At 41.9% G+C, this 21,779-nt stretch overlaps 1 protein-coding gene across 1 annotated transcript in view; it reads left to right on the top strand.

Moving 5' to 3' along the window:
- The window catches only part of Plppr1 (phospholipid phosphatase related 1), a 214,300-nt gene that overhangs the window by 156,097 nt on the left and 36,424 nt on the right, over positions 1-21,779 (top strand). The window contains exon 3 of the mRNA XM_050156146.1: positions 18,756-18,944. Within this exon, the coding sequence (XP_050012103.1) occupies positions 18,756-18,944 (189 nt within the window). The remainder of the gene's footprint in view (positions 1-18,755; positions 18,945-21,779) is intronic.

The following is a 21,779-nucleotide window of genomic DNA, read 5'->3' as shown; positions in this document are numbered from 1 at the left end:
TTCTATGGTTATATGATGTCAGTGCAACTCAAAAGATCCAATCTCAGGACTGCCTTCACTGAGACTATAAATTATTATTGACCTCCAGTATAATAATTATTATCATTAATTATTCTATTCATGACCATTTTGAGAATTTCATAACTAAGTCTTTATATTTCATAACACTGTCTTTATATCATCATGATCCCTCCATCTCTTTCCTTCATTTTCTGTTCCCTTCCTGCCGGACCTACTCTCAAATCCATGCCTCTTTTCTATGATTATTGTTCATAGATATACATACATATTATATATATATGTATATATATATATAGTATCTATCATGTGTCTGTCTACATACACATACTTACACTGGCTCCAATTAGTGCTCTCCGTATGTACATGGGTTTAGGTCTGGTCACTTTAGAGGGATTATTCTCTCCTAAAGAAAGCTGACAAAATGCATGTCAAGAGGCTTTCTATACAAGGAAGAACATAAATGGTAAATAGGTGTGGGGAAGATGTTTAGTTTTCTAGTTACTAGGAAAGTTTCGGGCTGCAGAATGTTCCAACACCCTGCTGATGGGTACAGTTTTGTATTATCTTACAAAGTTGAACGCATATATTATCCTGTGTTCCAGGAAAACCACTCACTCATAAGTACACACTATTGAGAAAATTTAACTATGCCTCAGTTGACATGACAGACATCATTTGTAGCATTTTATCTCAACAATGAAAATGCTAAGAAAGAAAGTCTTCAACATGAAAAACAATGTATGACCCTTGGTAACATGGAAAAATGCAGATAAATATTAGAAGACACACTGAGTAAAAAATAAACTGTGATTATATATATATGTGTGTGTGTGTGTGTGTGTGTGAGAGAGAGAGAGAGAGAGAGAGAGAGAGAGAGAGAGAGAGAGAGAGAGAGAGAGTAGAGAGATGTCTCCATGGGCAAAGTGCTAGCTGATCAATCCTGAGGACCTGAGTTCAGATTCCCAGTACACACATGGGTGTGGCAGTCTGCCAGTAATCCCTTTATCCAGCACCCTCTAGGGAGTAGCAGCCTTCGTCCAGTCCCTGGGCATTGGAGGTAAAGTCAGAGAGCAAGTGAGCTAACTAGACTAGGCAGATCGGTGAGCTCTGAGTTCAACTGAAAGACCCCACTTCAATATGTATGGGGGACAGTAATTGATGAAGATACCCAAACTCAACCAAGGTCCAACACATGCATTCACAAACACACACTGTGTTTTCGTGTATGTGTATGTATGTGTATGCTTTGTGTTCTTTTTCTCGGCCCCACATAAACAAGTTGTAGTATGCACTTGTAGTACCAGTATTTGGAAGGTGAAGGCAGAACAATCAGAAACTCAAGGTCATTTTGGATTACATATCAATTTGGTGGCTGACCTGGAATGTCTATAGAACATTGTCTCTTTCTCTGTATATGTCTCTACATCTCTGTTTCCATCTCTTTCTCTCCATGTATATATGTGTGTGTGTGTAGGTAAATACAGTTATGTATGTGTACTTATGCACATATATGTAAGCATAATACATACATGTATATCTATGTATCATATATATTCTAGATAAACATATAGTGTGCAAAAAATGATATTAATAAAATTCAGGAAAATAGTGACATCTTTCGGAAATACAATAAGATGTAGTAGACAAAGATTCAGGACACACATACATCACATACATGTGTATATATGTATACATACATACATAAGCCTCTAAGTCTTTGATGATGTTCTGTTTATGAACAGAACATACCCAGAATCTGGATAGTGTGCCAAGATTCTTTTCACTATGTGTTCAACATACAGTACATATGTGTCTGTGTGAGTGTGTGTGAATGTGTGTGTATTCTTTTATGCATATTAATTATTAGACCTCAGAGTTTGGGTAGAGCTCTGTGTCTTATCCAGGCTCTTTTTCTAACTTGTTCTAGAACCTCAACTTGCCTGGGTTTTCATTCCCTTCTTTGTAGTAAGAGAGGCTAGATAATCTCCCAAGTGCCTTCCATTGCTTATTTAAGGGACTCACAACACATTTAAATGAAAAACTTCCTCAGTTGTCTTTCTTTCTACACATATTAACTGTTTCTCAAAACATTAGGAAGGACCAATTAGTTGTCAACTTCCACTATAATGAAAACTGGAAATCAAAATAAAAACAAGTTGTATTGGACTACTTGAAACTATATACTTTTTTAACTCTGAGACAAATTGTTCTTGAACTGTAAGCTTCCTACATGCTTTCATTATTTGAAAAAATTAAAATAAAAAGGGAGATGAGCTTGGTCCTATCTCAGCTTGATATGCTATGTTTTATTGACCCCCATGGGAGGCTTGTCCCTTTCTGAACAGAGGAGGAGTGGATGGGACAGGTAGATGTGAGGTGGAGTTAGGAAACTGAAGGAAAGGAGGGGGAAAACTGTGGTTGGTATGTAAAACAAATGAAAATATAATAAAATAAATAAATAATACAAAAGTAAAAATAACTCAGTAACTGCTGGAATCTAAGGGAGATATAAAATTCAGATAACAAAAGTTTCAATTAATGCCTGCAGACATAGAACAGATTGACCCACAGCATGAGAGAAGATGTTGAGACAATCTTAAAAGCTTCTTGTCCACCCTGACAAAGCAGGAGCCACAGGTAAATAAAAACAAAGTTCTCAGAAGAATAACTCAAATCCCTTAACACCCTCTAGTTAGGAGGATAAAGATGTCGTGGCACATACAATATCAAACATCTCTGAGCATCTACCATCACAAAACATGAGGATTCCAAGTGCTCAGTGTACCTGATAGTGTTTACTATATACCAGGAATATAGTATTCTGAGCTTTCAGGTACAAATAGCTTTGCATCTGCTTTAGCCCTTGTTGGTAGATGCTCATGCCTCTATTTTGCAGATGAAGAAAATGAGGTGTAGAGAACTTTAGTGACTTTTTCCCTTTGTAGGTAGTGAGTGGCAGAGAAAGGGCGAGCAAGCTGTCAAGTGTAGCCACCAAAGCTCATTCCAAGCCCCTCATGGCACTTTTTAGGACTATTTTGACAGCAAGATGTAAGAAAATATGCAGACATTGTTGGAATGGCCTGGCATACTAAGTTCCTGACCCTCTGAAAGACGGCCAGGCTGTTATGGAAGATCAAAGGCTGAAGCGGTAGGGCTTGGGATGGAGCTCAGCCGCAGAGGGCTTGCCCAGCATGTACAAAGCTCTCCTGCTTCAAAAGAGGTGAGCCCTGTGACATGAACACTAATCAGTTATCTGAGAATGCACGGGACATCCTGAACGTCCTCCGCGTGGCATGCTTGGCCTAAGTTCGACTCTGTAAATGTGTCTTCTAAAGTAATTTCCCATTTCACTGAATTAAGTTTCCGTGGACAAGGCACACATCCTGGCAGGATGACAGAATGTTTAGAGTGCCAAGGAAAACAGATTATGCATCGGGCCATGCTCAGAAAGTTTAAGAGTGGAATGATCATTTTGAAAAGGAACATACATCAGTCCTCAAGGATAACAGGGATGAAACTCGGAGCCCTTTTCATGCCCTCCAGTCGAGCATGGCTGTCCTCAGAGTGACAGTTTTTCATAAGAATAGGGAGATTATGGGCTCTGGCTCCGAGAGCTTTTCCCTATCCTGTGAATTAGGATAATTGTTCTTCTAATTCAGATCTCTAAGCAGCTAATGCCTGTTTTCGTCCTATTTCAACTTAGAAAGGACATTAAGAAAATGTTGCATGTGCCCAGAGAATGCTAAGCCACGCAAGTGATGCCAAGCTCTGGGCTCCTGCGGTGGGTCTGGCATTCCTTCAAAACACAAGTGGAGAGGGCCTCTCTCAGGTAAAATCTTAATCTGAAAAGCGCTTTTAAGGCATATTGGGTAGACATAATGTCTTTGTAACCACGTGCTTTTGGGACAATATCACCTAATTAAAGTTAATTGAAAAACCCTTGCTTCATCCAATGCTTCCAATTTGGTAAAGTAGGCATGAGTGCACCAAATTTCACAATACAGCAATGCTATTAACTTGAGATTTGGAGAGTTACTTGTGGCAAGACATAGTCATTTCTCCTGAAGTTGTCTGGCTATGCCCATTGGTTTGCGTGTGTCTGACAGTGTACTGTGCTAGCTTGCCCTTGAGTGTCTCTCCATCGCAGAAGATACTGGGGAGCCAGAACTTTCTTGTTTGGGGAACTTGAGGTACTTTAGTGAGTGCATGAATGATTCGGGAATTATGTAAAAACTACATGATATTCTATCTCATATCTTTTTTTAAAATTTATTTTTAAAACAAGCTTTTCTCATTTTACATGCCAATCCCAGTTCCCTCTCCCTCCCCTCCTCCCGCTTTCCCAACCTTGCCCCCCATCTTATCCCCCATCTGCTCTTTAGAGAGGGTAAGGCTTCCCATGGGGAGTCAACAAAGTCTGGCACATCACTCTGAGACAAGACCAAGGACCTCCCCCTATATCTAGGCTGAGCAAGGTATCCCTCCAAAGAGAATGGGCTCCTAAAAGCCAGTTCAAGCAATAGGGATAAATCCTGGTCCCACTGTCAATGGCCCCACACACAGACTGTACCAGCCACACAAACACATTCAGAGGGCTTAGTTTGGGCCTATGACCTTGACCTGTAATCAGATTGGTGACTACCTTGTCATCATGGAAACATCATCCAGCAACTGGTGGATGCAGACTCACAGATCCGCAGCTAGCCCTGGGCTGTGCTCCTTGAGTTCAGTCAAAGAGAGAGAGGAGTGATAATATGAGCAAAGGGCAAAGGAATCAAGACTATGATGAGGATACCCACAGAAACAGCTGAGCTGAGCTAGTGGGAGCTCACTGACTTCGGACTGTCTCACATCTGAATATATTTTTATATATGGGGTTTGTGTGTGTGTGTGTGTGTGTGAGACAACTGTAATCAACTGGTAATGATTATAGTAGCAGAAAATGACCAACAGAAAGAGCCCAGAGAAGGATCTGTATGTTTGTTGGAATTGTGTGGATAGAGAGTGGTGTCATACATAACATGCCCTACCATATTTACTTCTCTTGATTCCAAACTACTGTTAGTTTTCACCAAGGAGAATTTCACAACTTGGATTTGGTATTCAGCTTCTCCTCTTCACCTGGCCCTCAGATCTTTGCATACAGTCTCTCCTGGGTCTAATAGACACCACTGTGTGCACTGCTAATTCCCTAGTTGTTGCTATGTAGTAAATGCTAGAGAAAAACTTAAAAATGATCCATTTAATATTTTTCACAATCACAGGAAAAACCTATACATCCTAAAGCAGGATTGTTTGTTTACACTTGTTTGTGTGGGGGAGACCTAAACAGGTTAGTCTGAGCTCGCTCTGCATATGAGAGAGCTCAGATGTATGAGAGCCCAACAAGACCCATCAGCAACCTCTGCTCCAAGTCTGACTTCACTACCCCAAGACTCTGCTGCAGTCTCTTCCAGGTTTCTATAGGCTTTACCTTCTTCAGTGACACAGCTCATCAATCCATTTCCCTGCTCAAAATCCTTTGGTGGCTTCCTCTGAATATATATATATTAAAATTTGACCTCTTCTGTCATCCAAAACTCTCCTCTTTTGAGTTTCCATTTACTTCTCATCCTTTATCCTAAGTCAAAGTCCTGATCCATGCAACACAGTGACCCTATAGGTGAGTCTGGCCTTAGGCACACCCCGTATTGATTGGGACTCTATAGCTAGAAAGGACAAAGGTGAGTCTGGGTAGACAGAAGGCAAAGAGAAATGCATGTATATAGCTATAAACAGCTCAGTGTACCTACACAAAAAGACAGTCACATTGTATGATTAAGAGAAAACCAATCTGTAGAACTGCCTGGGTGTGTGATTCCAATATGTACATACAAACATATTAAATCTGGCATAAGTTGCACGTATTATATGCATAAGGAAAATAGAAAGTCTGGAAAAATAAATATGCAGCAACTAATAATTTTTGGTCACTGAGTGAAATTCTGATTGTTTACTTTTTTAATTGGGATATTTTCTAATTTAAAAAAATGCTCAATTATGTGCTTGGTTTATGGTAACACTGTGCTAATACAAGGCCACCATATTTTGTCGTAGATTCCGTGTGCTTATGAAGATTTAAATAAATTAAGATGAAATGTGGCTATCACGCATCTGTGGAATGAAATTTTTATTCCAAGTCTCCACTTAATTGCTTTCCATGGGATAATTGGCTTCATTTAGATGCAACCTGAGGGAAGCAGGTGCAGACTAGCACCTGGGATCTGCCAGCTACCCCCAGCAACGCGAGGGTCTCATCTCTGCAGGATCGGCCCCCGGCGTTTGCCTGTGACACTCCCTAAGACACAAATTTCGAATGGAAATAGAAATCTCCTTGCCTATCCATGTTAACGGAAATTGGGAACAGCTAAGCCCTCTGAAATGTGGAGATTTACCTGTTTTAATTAGGAAGGAAAGCAAACTGGTTGATTTGGGGAGAAGAGATTTTTCCTTCTCTTCTCCTTTGCCCGATTCCAAATGTGGTCGCAATGAATGCACGGGGAGAGAAAAAGAACCCTGCTGCTTTCTGCAGGGAAATTAAAACGGAGCAGCGCTTCTGTTTAAAACTGCGAAAGCGAACCCGGGAACATGTGTGGCCTTAATGGTCTTTTTGCAGTCGTCATCTTGAGCATTTGGCTGCACGTGGCGTGCCAGCAATTGAGAGTTAGGTTTGCTCTCTCTGAAAAGTGGAAATCTCTTCTCAGAGCAATATTTTCTAAATACGTCTCATCTCAGACTTACAAGCTCATAATGAGAAAAGAGCTATTATAAATAGCAAACAAGAATTCTTGTGAAAGTTTGACTGAAGGAACAAGTGAGATTTTTAATTTTTGCTTTGTTTGGAACCAAGGTTCACTGTGTATCCATTTTCCAAGGATTTCTTTCTCTTTTTTTTTGATTTATTTAGCCCATTAAAGGTTCTTTTTATTTTATTTATTTATTTATTTATTTAAGATTTCTGTCTCTTCCCTGCCACCACCTCCCATTTCCCTCCCCCTCCCCCAACCAAGTCCCCCTCCCTTGAAAGCCCAAAGAGCAATCAGGGTTCCCTGCCCCATGGGAAGTCCAAGGACCTCCCACCTCCATCCAGGTCTAGTAAGGTGAGCATCCAAACTGCCTAGGCTCCCACAAAAGCAATAGGTGCAGTAGGATCAAAAACCCATTGCCATTGTTCTTGAGTTCTCAGTAGTCCTCATTGTCCGCTATGTCCAGCGAGTCAGGATTTATCCCATGTTTTTTCAGATATTCTAGAAGTTAATAATAATTGCTCCAGCGAATGAATACGTAATTGTAAACGACTGTATGCTAAAATACACTTCTGGGAATTTCCCAATGTCAGTAAGCCCTGAAATTATTTCTATTTCAGTAGCAAAACCTGCCAAATTTAAACCTTAGAATAAGGGGATTAATCCACATTTTAATTCTTGAGTAAGTTATCTTTCCTTGCAATATCACACACTAAATTTTTAAAATGGATATTTATCATTGCAACATGAACCAGCCGTAAGAAGTAATAACACAGTTACCACTTGATTTGTTGGGATGAGTGAGAGGCCAGAAGGCTACACATGAGGCCAGGATTCTACTGTTCCCCCCACAGCAATTAAGAACTCAGAAAGCAAACGCGGTGTGGGTGATTGAATAGTGGGCTACACAGCCGCTGTGAAGTCAGGTTTTGCTGTGCCCTGGCTGTGCCTGCTGATTAAATCCATATCTCTCTTACTGAAAATCTCTTTCAATTATGAATGAGGGAAAGTTTTAAGATGAAAAGAAAATTACATTTCCCTTGGAAATTATACGTGTGGTTTCTTCAACGGGTTCTTTATAAATTGAGACAGCCTCGTCTGCATGGATTAATGACGCTTCTCCTCTATGCTTGCTCGAACCCCCTCAACTACGTATTCACTTTAAAAATCTGCCACCAGAGATGGCAGGGGTCTCTTGTCCTTTGAATGGGGATTAGTTTTCTGAATGATTAGACCCTGCTAATTTTTAAGTTCATTGTTATTTTTAACGTTTTTGGCTGGAGTTGATGATATATCAAAGGCTTTCCTGTCCCTTTTAGAAAATAGTGTCACCTGTGCCATTAGCATCTGAAGGCTAACAACAGAGCATCCCTATAGCCCATCTGTTGTCCTTGTAGCTTACCCGCTGGTTCTCCTTCCAACAAAGAAGTAAGTCCCTGGGAATCAAAGCCCGAGAATATATGTGGATTCATAGCAGAGCCCTCGACTCCAAACATGCTTCATGGAAAGTTTGTTACCAATTGTGCTATCTCCTGGCCCCAAGTTAAGTTTCTTTCATTTAGGGTAAAAGAATCATCATTCATTAGTATTGTTCCTAATTAATTAATTAATTGTTACTGCTTATCTTACAGCTGTCAGAACCTCTGCCAGTATAACTAATTGTAAGGTCAATTGTGAAAACAAGAACAGAAATAAAAATAATGATTTCCAACTAAATCCATGCTGCTTGTTAAGAAAGCAATAGATGCTGTGTGATAAGAGGAGACCTCTGCCAGGCAACTTCTGCAGAAGGAAGACAAGGCCAAAACCTGCTACATGGAAAGAGTCAACGAGATAATAAAATCTGGCATTTTTCTGCTCACCAGAGGAGCTCTATGGACTGACCTGTCCATCAACACCCCCTATAGCACAGCAACAGATAAAGAGATACTGGGCCTGGTGTGCCGGGGCTTTGGAGACCTCACAGTCTGCTCTCGGTGATACATCTCCTCCAAGACCATAAGTCCTAATCTTTTCCAGTTGACCCAACTGTTAAGTAAGCATTAAAATATATGAGCCTATGGATGTCATCTCGGCTAAACTACCATGTCCACTTTTAACAACAACAAAAAAAATAGGTAAAATGAACATTCATCATCTAGGACTGTCTATTCCCAGACCTCTCTTCCTGCCGCTTCTCATTGATCTCACTTTCTCTAGCATGGAATGCTTGCTGAGCTCTGCCCTTTTCAAGATCTGAGGCTGTCCATAGGGTACTGATGGTCCCTTACCATCTCGGACCATAACCTGCTCAAGCCCTGAGTTATTAACTGTCAGGTCCTTGCTGTTGGACCTTACTTTTACCTATGATGAGTATTCACAGATGTCAGCATTTTTTTGAATTTCCATTCTTCTTCCTTAGATGAAATCCATGCTGCCAGTTTTGTATCACTATACATTTAGCATCCTTTTATGTATCCATACATGTGATCAAATAATGAAAAGACAACTCCAGTAGCAGAATACCAAGAGAAAAGTTTGTGACCCAGTTTATTTTAACTTCTACCCAGTATTTACACCTTCCTGGGTGTAACTGTAAATCTCCCTATTAAAACTCTTCATTTCTCTATGTAACCCACAGTAAACAACCAATATGATGGACTAGGAACAAGAGGTCCAGCTGACTAAACACACATAGGTGGTCATTGCACTTGGTCTATTTAAAACAACTATTGCTTTTATTCCTATGTCTCTCTGTCTGTGTAAATATATGCTCACATGTGTGTACAAGCAACCAGAGAAGTGTGTCACTTGATGTGAGTGCTGGGAACTAGCCGCAGGTCCTATGGAAGAGTGGTTTTAACCACTGAGGCTTTTCTCCAGCCCTGCATTTGTTATTTAAGGGGTGTGTTCAGGTGGGAAAGTAAAGGATCCTGGATTGAGACACACACTATATACATTCTACTAATGAAGTGATGGCTCATGGCACTTGCTAGCCTACACTCTACTTCTTTTAGGGGATAGGGGGATTCTTGTTCTCTAAACATAGGTGAAGGACAAAACCCAGTGTGTTTGCTGCAGAGAAAATGCTTGTTTCATCTAAATATCCATGTATTAAATCATATTGCACAACCAATTGCTATACAAAAGGTGACTTCAGCAGCAACCATTTCTTCGTCCTGGTTCTGAAGGCAGGAAAGTCTAAGATCAAAAGTCCATTGTCCTATGTGGTTTGTAAGCAGTTATTCTTACAGGTTTACATGGGAGATGGGTAAAAAAGAATGAAGCCGTACATCTCTTTTTATAAATATGCTGACCCAGGGGAGCACTGAAATCCTGCCAGTGACCGCATCCTCAAAAGGGATGATTCTTCCTCACTCAGCAGCTACAAACTACCGCTAGCTCCACATTGATGTCTGTCCTCCACCAGCTGGGAGGAAGTTGTCCAGTTAGTTTGAGATCCATTTCTCTATGTTCCAGAGCCCAAGTGTGAGCTATCTTTGACGATATGGTCTTAACACATAGTCATGGTGACTAATCAATAGCAATGGCAATATTCTATGTTGCTTTGCAGACCCATGGTTCTTCCCTGACCCCAGCCCATGCCTTGCATGTAAGTTTCTCTTTAATAACCCATGTTTTCTGGGAATGACATTGTCTACCGTGCAGGGTAATTATGCTCAAACGTATTTATTAAGACAGGGTCTCATCCTGTAGGCAAGCAATCCCTTAAACTCACCATGTATTCTAAGCTGGCCTTGAACTCATGATGAAATGCTTGCCTCAGTCTCCCTGGGTTAGGCATGATTCATTATGCCAAGAATAGGATGTTAACTCCTCAACAGAGATTAAATGATAGTGTAGAGGGCCTGAAATCCCAAAGACTGTAAGAGACTGGGCAAATTTCAGTGATGTATAAAAGATCATATAAGGCATGAGTAAGGCAGCTAGTCGCAACTGATAAAAGAAAATGGAATAAATACAAGGGGGGCCTGAAGTCATAAAGGTTGGCTGCTAGCTGGGTCTGGCATGACTTGAATGAAGGAAGGATGATTCTAAGATAATACCGAGTAAAAGTGGAGGCTTGCTGTCCTGCCAGTCAGCTCTGTCCCATCAGTCAGCTCCCCCAAATAACCACACTGAGACTTATTATTAATTATAAATGCTTGACTGATAGCTTAGGCTTATTATTAACTAGCTCTTACATCTTAAATTAACCCATATTTCAGATCTGTGTTCTACCATGTGACAGTACCTTTATCAACACAGCATGTGCATCTCCTGCTTCCTCTGTGTCTGGCTTGCGACTCCCAATGACTCTGCCCTTCTTCCTCCCAGCTGTCTCCTTTAAGTTTGGCTCCCCCACGTAAGGCCTTCCTGCCTAGCTATTGGCCAATCAGCTCTTTTATTAAACCAGTCAGCAGGCGCCTTGGCAAAGACACATCTTCACAGTGCACAAAAAAAAATATTCCATAACAATTGAGATTGCTATGTGACCAAGACAGTAGTGGTTGGATGTAGCAGGAGAGAGAACAAGTGGGGAGAACAAAAATGCTGTTTCTAGTTTGAACAGGTGACATCCACAGTGTCTCTGAACACTATGCTGCTGGGAAGGCAAAAACAAAAGGGCAACAACAGAAATGAAAGGGTGTGTGGAGTTGATGTAAGAATGGAAATGACAGGAAAAAAATGAAACTTCCAAATGAGAAAGCAGAGAAAGATAATTACAAGTGTGTGAAGGATAGACTTCTGGAGGGCATGGCCATTCATAATCCAGGCTAAAGAAAAGTGGGGGGGAGCCATTGAAAGAAGTGCCAAGAAAGGGAACTCAGTGATTTAAAAGGCTAAGGAGGAGACCAGAGTCAAACTCTATTCTTAAGCTAAAATCATGTGCAGGAGAAAAAAAATAGGTACTTAAAAGCAAGAGAAAGAACTGAATTGTTACCAAGGTCAGGGCATTGTGCTAAGCATTTTGCATGTGTGGTCTCATTTTGCTAATTACAGGTGTTATGCATTAAAGGGTGGTTAAATAGTACTGGAGGTTCAGACCCTGGCCCTACCATTCACTGGTTCTGAGAGCTTGGGAGAATTGCCCCTTTTCTACATGACAATTAACTCATTATAGCTCCCAGGGTGAGTGTGGACATTATAAAGATGGTGCGTTTAAAGTTAAACCGTCATGTTACCTGGCTGCCAATTGTATGTCATTGTCTTTCGACTTCACTTTTATGAACTCTGTTATCCACAGAAAGCCATGTGAGTTCACTTACCCAGCCTGTTCTAACAGTTCTGTTAATAATTGGATATTCTCAGTGTCCGCATGTAGTTGGCAGTTAATCTTACTTGAACAGCAGCAGTTTCTTTCCATCCTTTGTTCTGTCCCATTTCAGGTTCCCCAGTTGTCATGAGAGGATGCCTTTCCCAACCATATCTTAATTCTCTGCTGCTTCAAAAATGTGGTTCCTCATTTAATTAGCCATGGGGGTTGCTAAAAGATACCTCCTAGTCATGGCTACCCAACATTTCTGAAAAACTAAACTGAGAGAAGCTACAGCTATGGAGAATCACTGAGACATGCTTCTTCCAATTATGATTCTAGACAATGGTCTATTTTCAGGACACTCCTCATTTAATACGATAAGCAAAAGAAGTCAGTGCTACTGTATTGATAACTTATCTTACAAAGGAAGCAACTGAGGCATCAGAACGTAGGTCCTAGTAAAGCTGCAAGCCTGCACGCTTAACCTTCCACTGCACTGTTGCTGACGAATTCAAGCTGCACAGACCCTTGGATGCCCAGCTCATTCGTTCCATTTCACCATATCCCTTTTGTGAGCTTTCCTTATATTAACCTTGACATATATTTTGTGCTTGTGGTTTGTTTTCTGGATGTTTGACATGCTTTCTAAGACTGAGCTATGTGCTTAGTCCATATCAAGAATACAAAGACCTGATATGACATCTCACTTAAAGAATAGCACCAAACAGTTGCAATTTCCCACATCGCTCCCTTTATGAGAACTCCCCCCCCCAAAAAAAAAAAAGAACTCCTGCCTGGTCACTAATCAGAAAAAAATTGTTTAACCCCTGCTTTGTTTTCACCTCGTACTGGGAAACCAGGATTTTCTTGAGATGTTGACTGCTAGACAATTGATATTTACACGTCTCTATTTTATCCTCACTGTGCTGATTTCCTTTCTTCTTCCGCCCCAACTTCTTATGCTGCTGATTTACCTTACTTCATGAAAGTTGAGACCCTTCCTTTGCAAAACAAGATGGGAACATATAAACATGCCTCATTCCACCATCATAAAATAGTTATTAACTTTTGTATGCATAAAGAAAATGACCCCTGAACACCTTTAAATATAGTAACCGCACATGTTCCGCACAACGTATCACATATATGGTATATGTTTGGAGACTGATTTTCTCCAGGCTACATAAATTTACATAAATTTATATGTAAAGGTCATTAAATACCAGCCCAGACTCACCATGTGAGTTTTGTGATTTCACACAATTCATATAATGTCTCTGTATCTGCTTCCTAATCCTTAAAATGGAAATGATAATATGGCTTCCATACAGGCGGACAAAACAGATGTAAAGTTTGTGCATGAGCTGGTGGAGCAGCGTATGCCTGTGGTTACTGCTACTCAGCAGGCTGAGGCGGGAGGATCACTACAGCCTATGTTTTCAAGGACAACCAGAGAAAATTGTGAGACCGTTTCTCAAAACAAAAGAATTAGTTTATGTAAAGTTCTTAGAACCGTTTCCAGGATTCATGTATAGTATATGATTACCATCTACTCCTCTCTTTCTTTCTTTCCTCCTTAGCTTTTTACTGCTGATGTTCTATCCTCCAGACTTCCTAAAGGGGCCACACTTACCCTAAGGTCTCCAGAAAAATCTCTCTGAAGCCTGAGGCCACTAATTTTATGTATTCCTCTTTTAGGCTACTGCACTGGTTTTCACTTCTGTTAACACCATATGCAACCATGGACACTGGAACGTAGGTGCTCTTCTTCGATATTGAGAAACAGGCAGCTGTTTGAGCTATGTAATTGCCTGGAATTCTCACTACAACCTTGCTTTCATATCAGAACTATGTGAGTTCTTATTGGCTAAGCACTGGGGCTGTGTTTATTCTACCCCCGAGTCTCCTTTGTCTCCTCACCCTGTGGTATGCAGTATGTATTCACCGGGCTGGACCACAATTTCCTACACAGATAGTGTTCTGTCTTCTCCATCGTTTTTGTAACTGCCTTTCCCCCAGCCAGCAATCCCCTTCCTGCTCTTCCATTACTCCCTTCCCTACCAGTTCATTGGCCACATGCATGAATCCTACTTGGGATCAGGTGACCCCTTGTGACAGATCACATGCTATGTCCCCAGTGTTGGTAAGTGCTGCCATATTGTATAAAAAAATCACTTGGAAAACACATGCGAGACCTCGTCTGGAAGAATTGTCAGTTTGTTATCCTTAGTAGTCTGTGGCCAAATTAAAACAAAACAAACAAAACCCAGCTCATTTAGAAAAGGAAGTATCTGTCATCTCAAGTAGGATTGCAATGGAAGTCTGCGTTCCAGGATCCCCAGCTGCTCCCTAAAATTGGGAAGGTGGGCAAAGAGCACTAAGATTTCCTTTGTGAAGTGTACTCTCTCACACTTGACACCGGATACCAGTCCTCTCATTCTGACCTACTTCTTACTTCTACACACACACCAGGACCCTGATGCCCCAGCTTGTATCACATGTGTAAGTCGGTGCTCTATGATTACTCTAAACTTTTGTGTTTATTTGTTCAGCTTGGTGACTCTCTTGCTATAATTTGTGTGACACTCACTTTTATCGGCAGAGAGCTAGGTAGAAACGCTGCACTCTCAAGCACTAGAGGCTGGGTTTCTGGTTCCGCGGGCATCTGCCTTTCAAATCCTTGTGGTATGATTACCGTGCTATGTATTTCTTGTATTCGACTGTTATTCTGAGGGAAGGGGCCCTGAGAAAAGCCCCTGGCATGTGATCTCTCTATACTTTTTATTATCCTTCATCCATAATTGCCTCTGCCACACTGCCATCTTCACCTCTTCCACCAGTGCTCAGTCCGGCACAGTCTCACCATCTGTTTGTGTGACAACAACATTATGGGCTCCCTCCATGCATCCCTAAATGGGCACGGGAAGGAGTCAGAGATGGCAAGAGTGCCAGCTGGCACTGGTTGCTCAACCCTAGACAGTGATGAATCATAACCCAGGACACGGAGCATGGCTAATTGTGGATCGCCATCGGTGCAATGGGGCCGGCCTCCCTGTTCACAGAGGCGGTTCATCCTCTGTTCTTTCTGTTCCTGTAACCACAGAATCGGCTTTCTTTTATCATGTGGTCACAAAAGACTGTTCAGTGGGAAAGAACGGTAGAAACCGAGCTCTGAATTGTTCTACTTTCCCCTTTTTATCTCTAAAAGAGCAGTATTGAGAATGTTCCACGGAGTCCGAGAATTGCTGGAAAATGACAGGAATGGGTTTCCAGCTGTTCATCAGGAAAAGAGCTAAAGCAAATTGCCTCATTCTCGTGGAGCAGTCTATGAACAAGCTGCTGGAGTCCTGCCTAGACCCACCCATCAAGTCTCAAATATTTTCTGTTCTTTGTGTCTTGTAAATAATTGAATAATTGATTCGTTTATTCATTTCTTTCTGAATGCTGTTTACAGAATTATATCGATCAGACAGCTGTTCAAGATTTATGCTATAGATTCAAATTTAGGTACATCATGTTAAATGTTTTGTTACTGTTAGTTGATTTTGATGTATTTACTGTTAAAAAACCCTTCTATACTCTGTTTCTATCCTGTGCCTTTGTACTGAGTCCTCCTGTGTGTGTGGTATGTATGTGTGCGCGTGTGCATGTGTGTGTGTGTGGTGTGGTGTGCGCACAAGTGTGCGTGCATATGTGTACGTGTGTGTGTGTGTGTGTTTACTTCACTTTCAGTTCCCTCAAAAGGAATTGGGAGCTCAAACATACCTACTAAAATAGAATGCTCTTTTTCAGTGGAGGAATTTACATGCCGCTTTTACTTCTACCTCTCTGTAATGCCTCCCGCAGACCCCATCTATTCTCCAATCAGATAATCTCTTAAGAGCTGATAAAGCTAAGACAGAGAAATGTGTTTCCAGCAATGTGGAGGAAATATCCAAGATACGCCCTGTGCATATTTGGAATTTAGAAGGCAGTCCTAAACAAGAGCTCCATCCAACAGGGGCCAATTTGGATTACCTATTTCTTAATCTTATAGGAAATACACTTATCAAAATCCTTCCCTGTTGTTACAAGGAAAAGAACCAAAATATTTGACTCAATAGAGAAAGCTGAGAGAAAGGCTGGTGATTTGCCAGTGGTACTAATCAACAACGTGGAGAGACACAGAAGATGGTCTGGAGATGATTGGACGGTCAGCGCTGTGATAGCAAGCCACTGGCTAGAGAATATTAGACTACACCCTTGAGAGCCAGGAACTAGTCATGTACAGGCAACAGGGAATGGAGTGTGTTGTGGCCTTCTTGAGTAAGAAGAAAGTGTGACTGATGTGACCGGAAGAAAGACATCAGATGGTGGGGGAATTGTACTTGTGCCACACTACAGCTGGGAGGAAGGCTTCTGGGTCAGAGAGGAAAGGCATGGAAAAGAAGTGAAATGAGAAGGACTGGTGTATCCTTAACCCAAAGAAATCCTAAGAAAAATGGTCCTTTCGGTTATGTTGTCCGAGGAGTGATTTCTCAGGAGAAGTTGTGATAGCTCCAGAAGGGTTAGAACAGGCAGGTGGAGGCTGTTTGCATGTTGAGGATAAAGAATCATAAAGGAATATGAATCGCCTCTCTCTGCCAGGACTGGCATACCTCTCTCTCTCTCTCTCTCTCTCTCTCTCTCTCTCTCTCTCTCTCTCTCTCTCTGCCAGGACTGACCTCTCTCTCTCTCTCTCTCTCTCTCTCTCTCTCTCTCTCTCGACTGGCCTACCTCTCTTGTACCCACACTGACCTCTCTCACTCTACCAGAGCTGACCTGTGCTGCTCCCTTCTCTCCCTACCCTCCTGTATAGGATGCAGTTTTAATGCTGCATCAGATTATTTTTGGTTTGAGGTTTTTTGTTTTATTTTGTTTTGTTTTTGTTTTTGTTTTTCTGGGGGGGCAGGGATCTGTTCAGGGAATGGGCTATTGTTGTTGTTTATCTCGAGATGATAATGTGCAGGTAGTCTGGTACCAGTTTTAGCACTAATCCATTGTGAGATTCTGAATTGGTCATTCTAGAAATGGAATGAGAGATTCGAGGGTGTGGCTTACTTGGTAGAACTCCTGATTAACGTGCACAAAGCCCTGGCTTCTTGGATTCAGTACTTAGCCCTGAATAAATTGACCATGGCAACAAATACCTGTAATCCCAGAACTCAATTAATAGAGACAAGGGTATTAGCAGTTCAAGGTCATTCTTGGCTTTACAGTGTGTTCAAAGCCAGCCTGGGCTACAAGAGACTCTGTCTCAACACACCAACACACGTACAGTGTTCCTAACCCCTCGAAACATTATGGCTTCCCTTTCATTGCCTGACACATAGTTGTGAGCAAAAGCAATTTTAAATTGAAGTTGTCTGGAGAAATCTGATTGATTGTATTGTCTTCCTATAATGATTAGCTCAATACTGTTAAACCAAAAAAAAAAAAATACCATTTTACAAGCATTTTTCTCACTTTAGTTTCCTCATTTTGTCAGTGCACTGTCTGCACACACACACACACACAGAGTTTCATATAGGTAATCCAGCCATAGTCAGGACTGCTCTCTGGACATCAGCTTTCTTATCTCTGAGACAGCATTGGAACCGAAGGAGTCGACCTTCTCCTCCGACCTCAGCTTCCACAACCTCATAACTGCAAAGCCTTGTTTCCTCACCACCGCTTTCATTGCTGTCTTATCTTGACATTTTATGTCTTCCAAATACAGAGTGAAAAATAATGTTGAAGTTTAGCTGGGCAGTGGTGGTTCACACCTTTGACCCCAGCACAGGCAGAGACAGGCAGATCTCTGTGAGTTTGAGGACAACCTGGTCTACAAAGCAAGTTCCAGGACAGCCAGGGCTGTTACACAGGGAAACTCTGTCTTGAAAAACCTAATAATAATAACAATAATAATAATGTTGGACTTACATGTCTCTTTAATTCCTCATACTCCTTACAACTATCTACACCAGTGAGCATCTGGGAAATCCATGGGTCAAAGATTAACTGGTAGTTGTGTCTCCTTATGTCTAAATCTTGTGAAGGTCATGTGTGTCTATAAGATAGGATCCTTGGTTTTCTAGTAGGGAGCATTATGGAAAAGGTTAAAAGCCATCCCTGATGTAGAACACCTGCCAATAATGTAAGGCATGGTTCTGAAAAAGCCTCTCATTCCTGCTAAACTTTTGTTTTCCTCTCTCTCTCTCTCTCTCTCTCTCTCTCTCTCTCTCTCTCTCTCTCTCTCTCTCTCTTTCCTCCTCTCCCTCAGTCATTTACTCCTGACTGACTAACATTTTGTACGGTAAGTCTATCTTTTAGAATTTATAAAATTTCTCACTAAGCCTCTGCCGTTTGAACTTTCACCTCTGACCTGAATGCGAATGTGCATGTCCGCCCCAGTTTCCGCAGCTACTCCGAGAGCATAGCAGTAGAGCCAGGTCGCTCTACGAGCCTTGCTGAGGTCGGCCCTTCAGAGGGGGTCTGCACTTTATTTGCTGGAAGGTTTCTACAGCAGATGTTAGCAGGCAGACAAGCTAGCACACAACCCCAAAGCCCAGAGCGTGCTGCGCCAGGCGCGCGCACCCTTGCCAATACCAACCCCAGAAGTGCTGCAGGGTGATGGAGGGAGTGTGCTCTGAGGGGCCAGCGCTGCTCCGAAGCCCCACTAATGTCTCTGTGTGGCCATGCTGTATTTTCAGCTTGTCATCATGGCTGGGACAGTGCTGCTTGCCTACTACTTCGAATGCACTGACACTTTTCAGGTGCATATCCAAGGATTCTTCTGTCAGGATGGAGACTTAATGAAGCCTTACCCAGGGACGGAGGAAGAAAGCTTCATCACCCCTCTGGTGCTCTATTGCGTGCTGGCTGCCACTCCAACTGCTATTGTAAGTACAGAACAAGGGTTCTTTGTTGTCGGGCACCTGAAAGTGTTTCCTGTCTGCCTTTTCTCCTCTTTCCTGTCCTCCTGGGTCTCACCAGCGGGTAGCCTAATCAACGCTCTCCTGTTTCAGCTGGAAAAGACTGAGTAGAACTCTTCATAAAAACAACAACAACAAAATTAAATTGATCTTGCCTTTCATAGATGGATTTTTTTTTATTTTATTTTTTTTTTATTTATTTATTTTTGCTTTTCGGTGTCAGGGTTTTTGATGCTGTGTTTTTTAAAGCATGTGTGAATGTCAGAAATCAACAGACATGGTTAGCTGGCCTCTTTAAGAATAGCTACTGTACTCTCAGAAAAAGTAGGCTGAGAGTTAGTTGTGTGTATTCAGGAGTTGACTGTTAGCGAAGGCATTGCCATAGAGACTCAGATCAGAGCAGAGCAGAACCCTCCTGCTGCTACCTCCTGCTGCTACCGCTGAACTGCAAAGGCCAGAGAGGAGCAAAATTACTTGACCCAAAATGTGCTGTCCCTGCCCCTGTCCAAGTCACATCCCAGTGAGCTCAGCTGCAACTTTGCCTTCTTTTATTTCACTGTCTCTCCTTTGAGGTCAAAAATTGGACGGATAGCCCTGTAGGGAGACTGCTTCGAGAGCATAAAGCTTGCAGATTCCTGTTAGGCAGTCAAGTGACTTAACACTTAGAGAGTGTTAAAATAAACACTCATGTGTCTGAACACATTGCTGTCACCAGGGCAGATTCATCCGGGCGTAATTTCGGTTCCGGCTCTGTCCTTCCCTTCTAATCGCTTTCTAATAAAACCCCATTCTTCCACTCCACCTCTGACATGCCTCCTGCTCTCTTTCAGACCGGGCCTTCGTTAAAAATACTAACTGGTTTACTGAAGAACACGGTGGTTGCTCAGACATTCAGTTCAAAAGCTATTCTCCGTGGCAAGGCTTCTCTTGACTTATGATGAAAATTGACTGTAATCTTGAGGCTATAGAAAAATTGAATCATCACCCTCTAAGTCTATTCAGATCATTTGATCCATCCTCAGCAGAGCTCCCCTTAGCTACTAAGACATCAGGAGAAATGAGAGCAATACTGATGAGATGCAACACGATGCATCCGGGTGGTTAAAAACATTAGGTCTGCAGAGCAGCATATCTGGCTCACTTCCTGGCGGGGTGACTCATCTCACTGATTCCTTCTAGATAAGGCAAGGTTGTCACTGGGTCTGGAAGTGACTTCTTAAAGTTCCTGGTATGCCTGTGATGTCCAGGAGTAAAGAACCTGGCAGGGAATTATCCCCCACTGCTTTGACATCATGGGACAAATGTCCTCATCTGAGAATTATGACATTCCATTGAGAATCCCTGAGAATGGCCTCTTCTAAAGGGATGGGAACTGGACATAACTTCTATGTCTCCTTTCCCTTATCCTTATCCTCAGCCCTAGGAAGAAAAGGAAAGTGTAGAAAGAAGACACTTCTATGTGCCTCACAAGGCAGAAAACTCTAATCCCCAGGTAAAACAAGGAAACAGTTTAGCTCTGTCTAGAATGGACTGGTGGTGGTTCTACCATGAGGCAGCCTGGAACTGTGAGTGTGCCATAAACACATCATGATATCATGTTCTTATGCGTTCAGACACGAATCGCTGAGTGACCCATTGAGTTACTAATACATATTTTTCCTTTCTTCCTAGTCTCATTATCATTCTCTTTATTTTCCTATAATTATTTTGTATTTATGGAGATTTTGCCCATTAAAAAACTAAGACTAGTAGAAACATTAATAAAGATGAGCAGAAAATTCGAATCAAAGAAACAGTATAATTGCCGAATAAAATCAAAAAAAAGCAAATTCTTCAAAATGTTAAGTGCACATGAAAGTAGAAGAGAGAATATGGGAAAATATTGGGGAGATAACAATGCCCAAGGGAGGAAAAGCAAGGAAGGATTAATGTGACCAAGACACGATAACATTTATGTATGAAAATTTCATCATGAAAAACATTATTTTGTATAACTAAAAAAAGAAACCATTTTATAATGATGTCTACTCTGCAGATGTTGCCTAGGTGAGCCTCATAGCATCCCAGTGAGGCAGAACAGAGTATTCCAATGAACATAAAAATCATGGCCAACAGCCTCCTTCATCTTTCAGTTGGGAACACCAGACACAGTTTGCCTAAATGATGCCCTGAAGGTTCCATTTTTATATAAACAGATGGACAGGGATCTGCCCACTGGGTTCCATTGTTGCCCTCCTTTTAAAATTGGGGGCATGGCTGGGAACCAGGGATGCTCACAACTGGTAGGCTAATGGCAGGGAGCAATACAGTCCTCAGCCCTGTTAGTCAGCAGCTATATTCCCTCAAGACCCCAATCTCTGAGCAGTGGCAGGCCAGATAGCCTCTGAGCTCTGAGAAAGAGCTGTGTTCACGTCTGCGCAGTGAGGTAGGACTTGCCCATGTGAGATCTCAGCATCTCTGAGTCCTAGTGCCTCCTTCAGCACACACACCTGCTCAGAGCTCCCAGCCTTCACTGTCTCCCTCAGACTGAGGCCCCAAATAACTGTGTGACTTCTAGCTGCTTGTGTTCCCGTGGGCTCAGTTTTCTCTTTTCTACACTTTTAAAAGGGATCAGGCTCAATGATTTCCAAGACCTTCTAGTTCTCAGATTTGATGAGAACACAAAAAGGACCATTTTTTTAAAGTTAGATATTTATTAGATGGGTTATGGAGAGGAAGGAAAAAGGGGGAAAGGGGAGGAGAGGAAGAGAGGGAGAGAGAGAGAGAGAGAGAGAGAGTCTCTCCAAGAGAGAGAACAGGAAG

This window comes from Alexandromys fortis, unplaced genomic scaffold (assembly GCF_014885135.2).
Source record: "Alexandromys fortis isolate MF-2015 unplaced genomic scaffold, M_Fortis_MF-2015_v1.1 scaffold_92, whole genome shotgun sequence".
Lineage (NCBI taxonomy): Eukaryota > Metazoa > Chordata > Mammalia > Rodentia > Cricetidae > Alexandromys > Alexandromys fortis.
The sequence above is the reverse complement of the archived record's forward strand: the minus strand, read 5'-3'. Positions and strand labels throughout refer to the sequence as shown.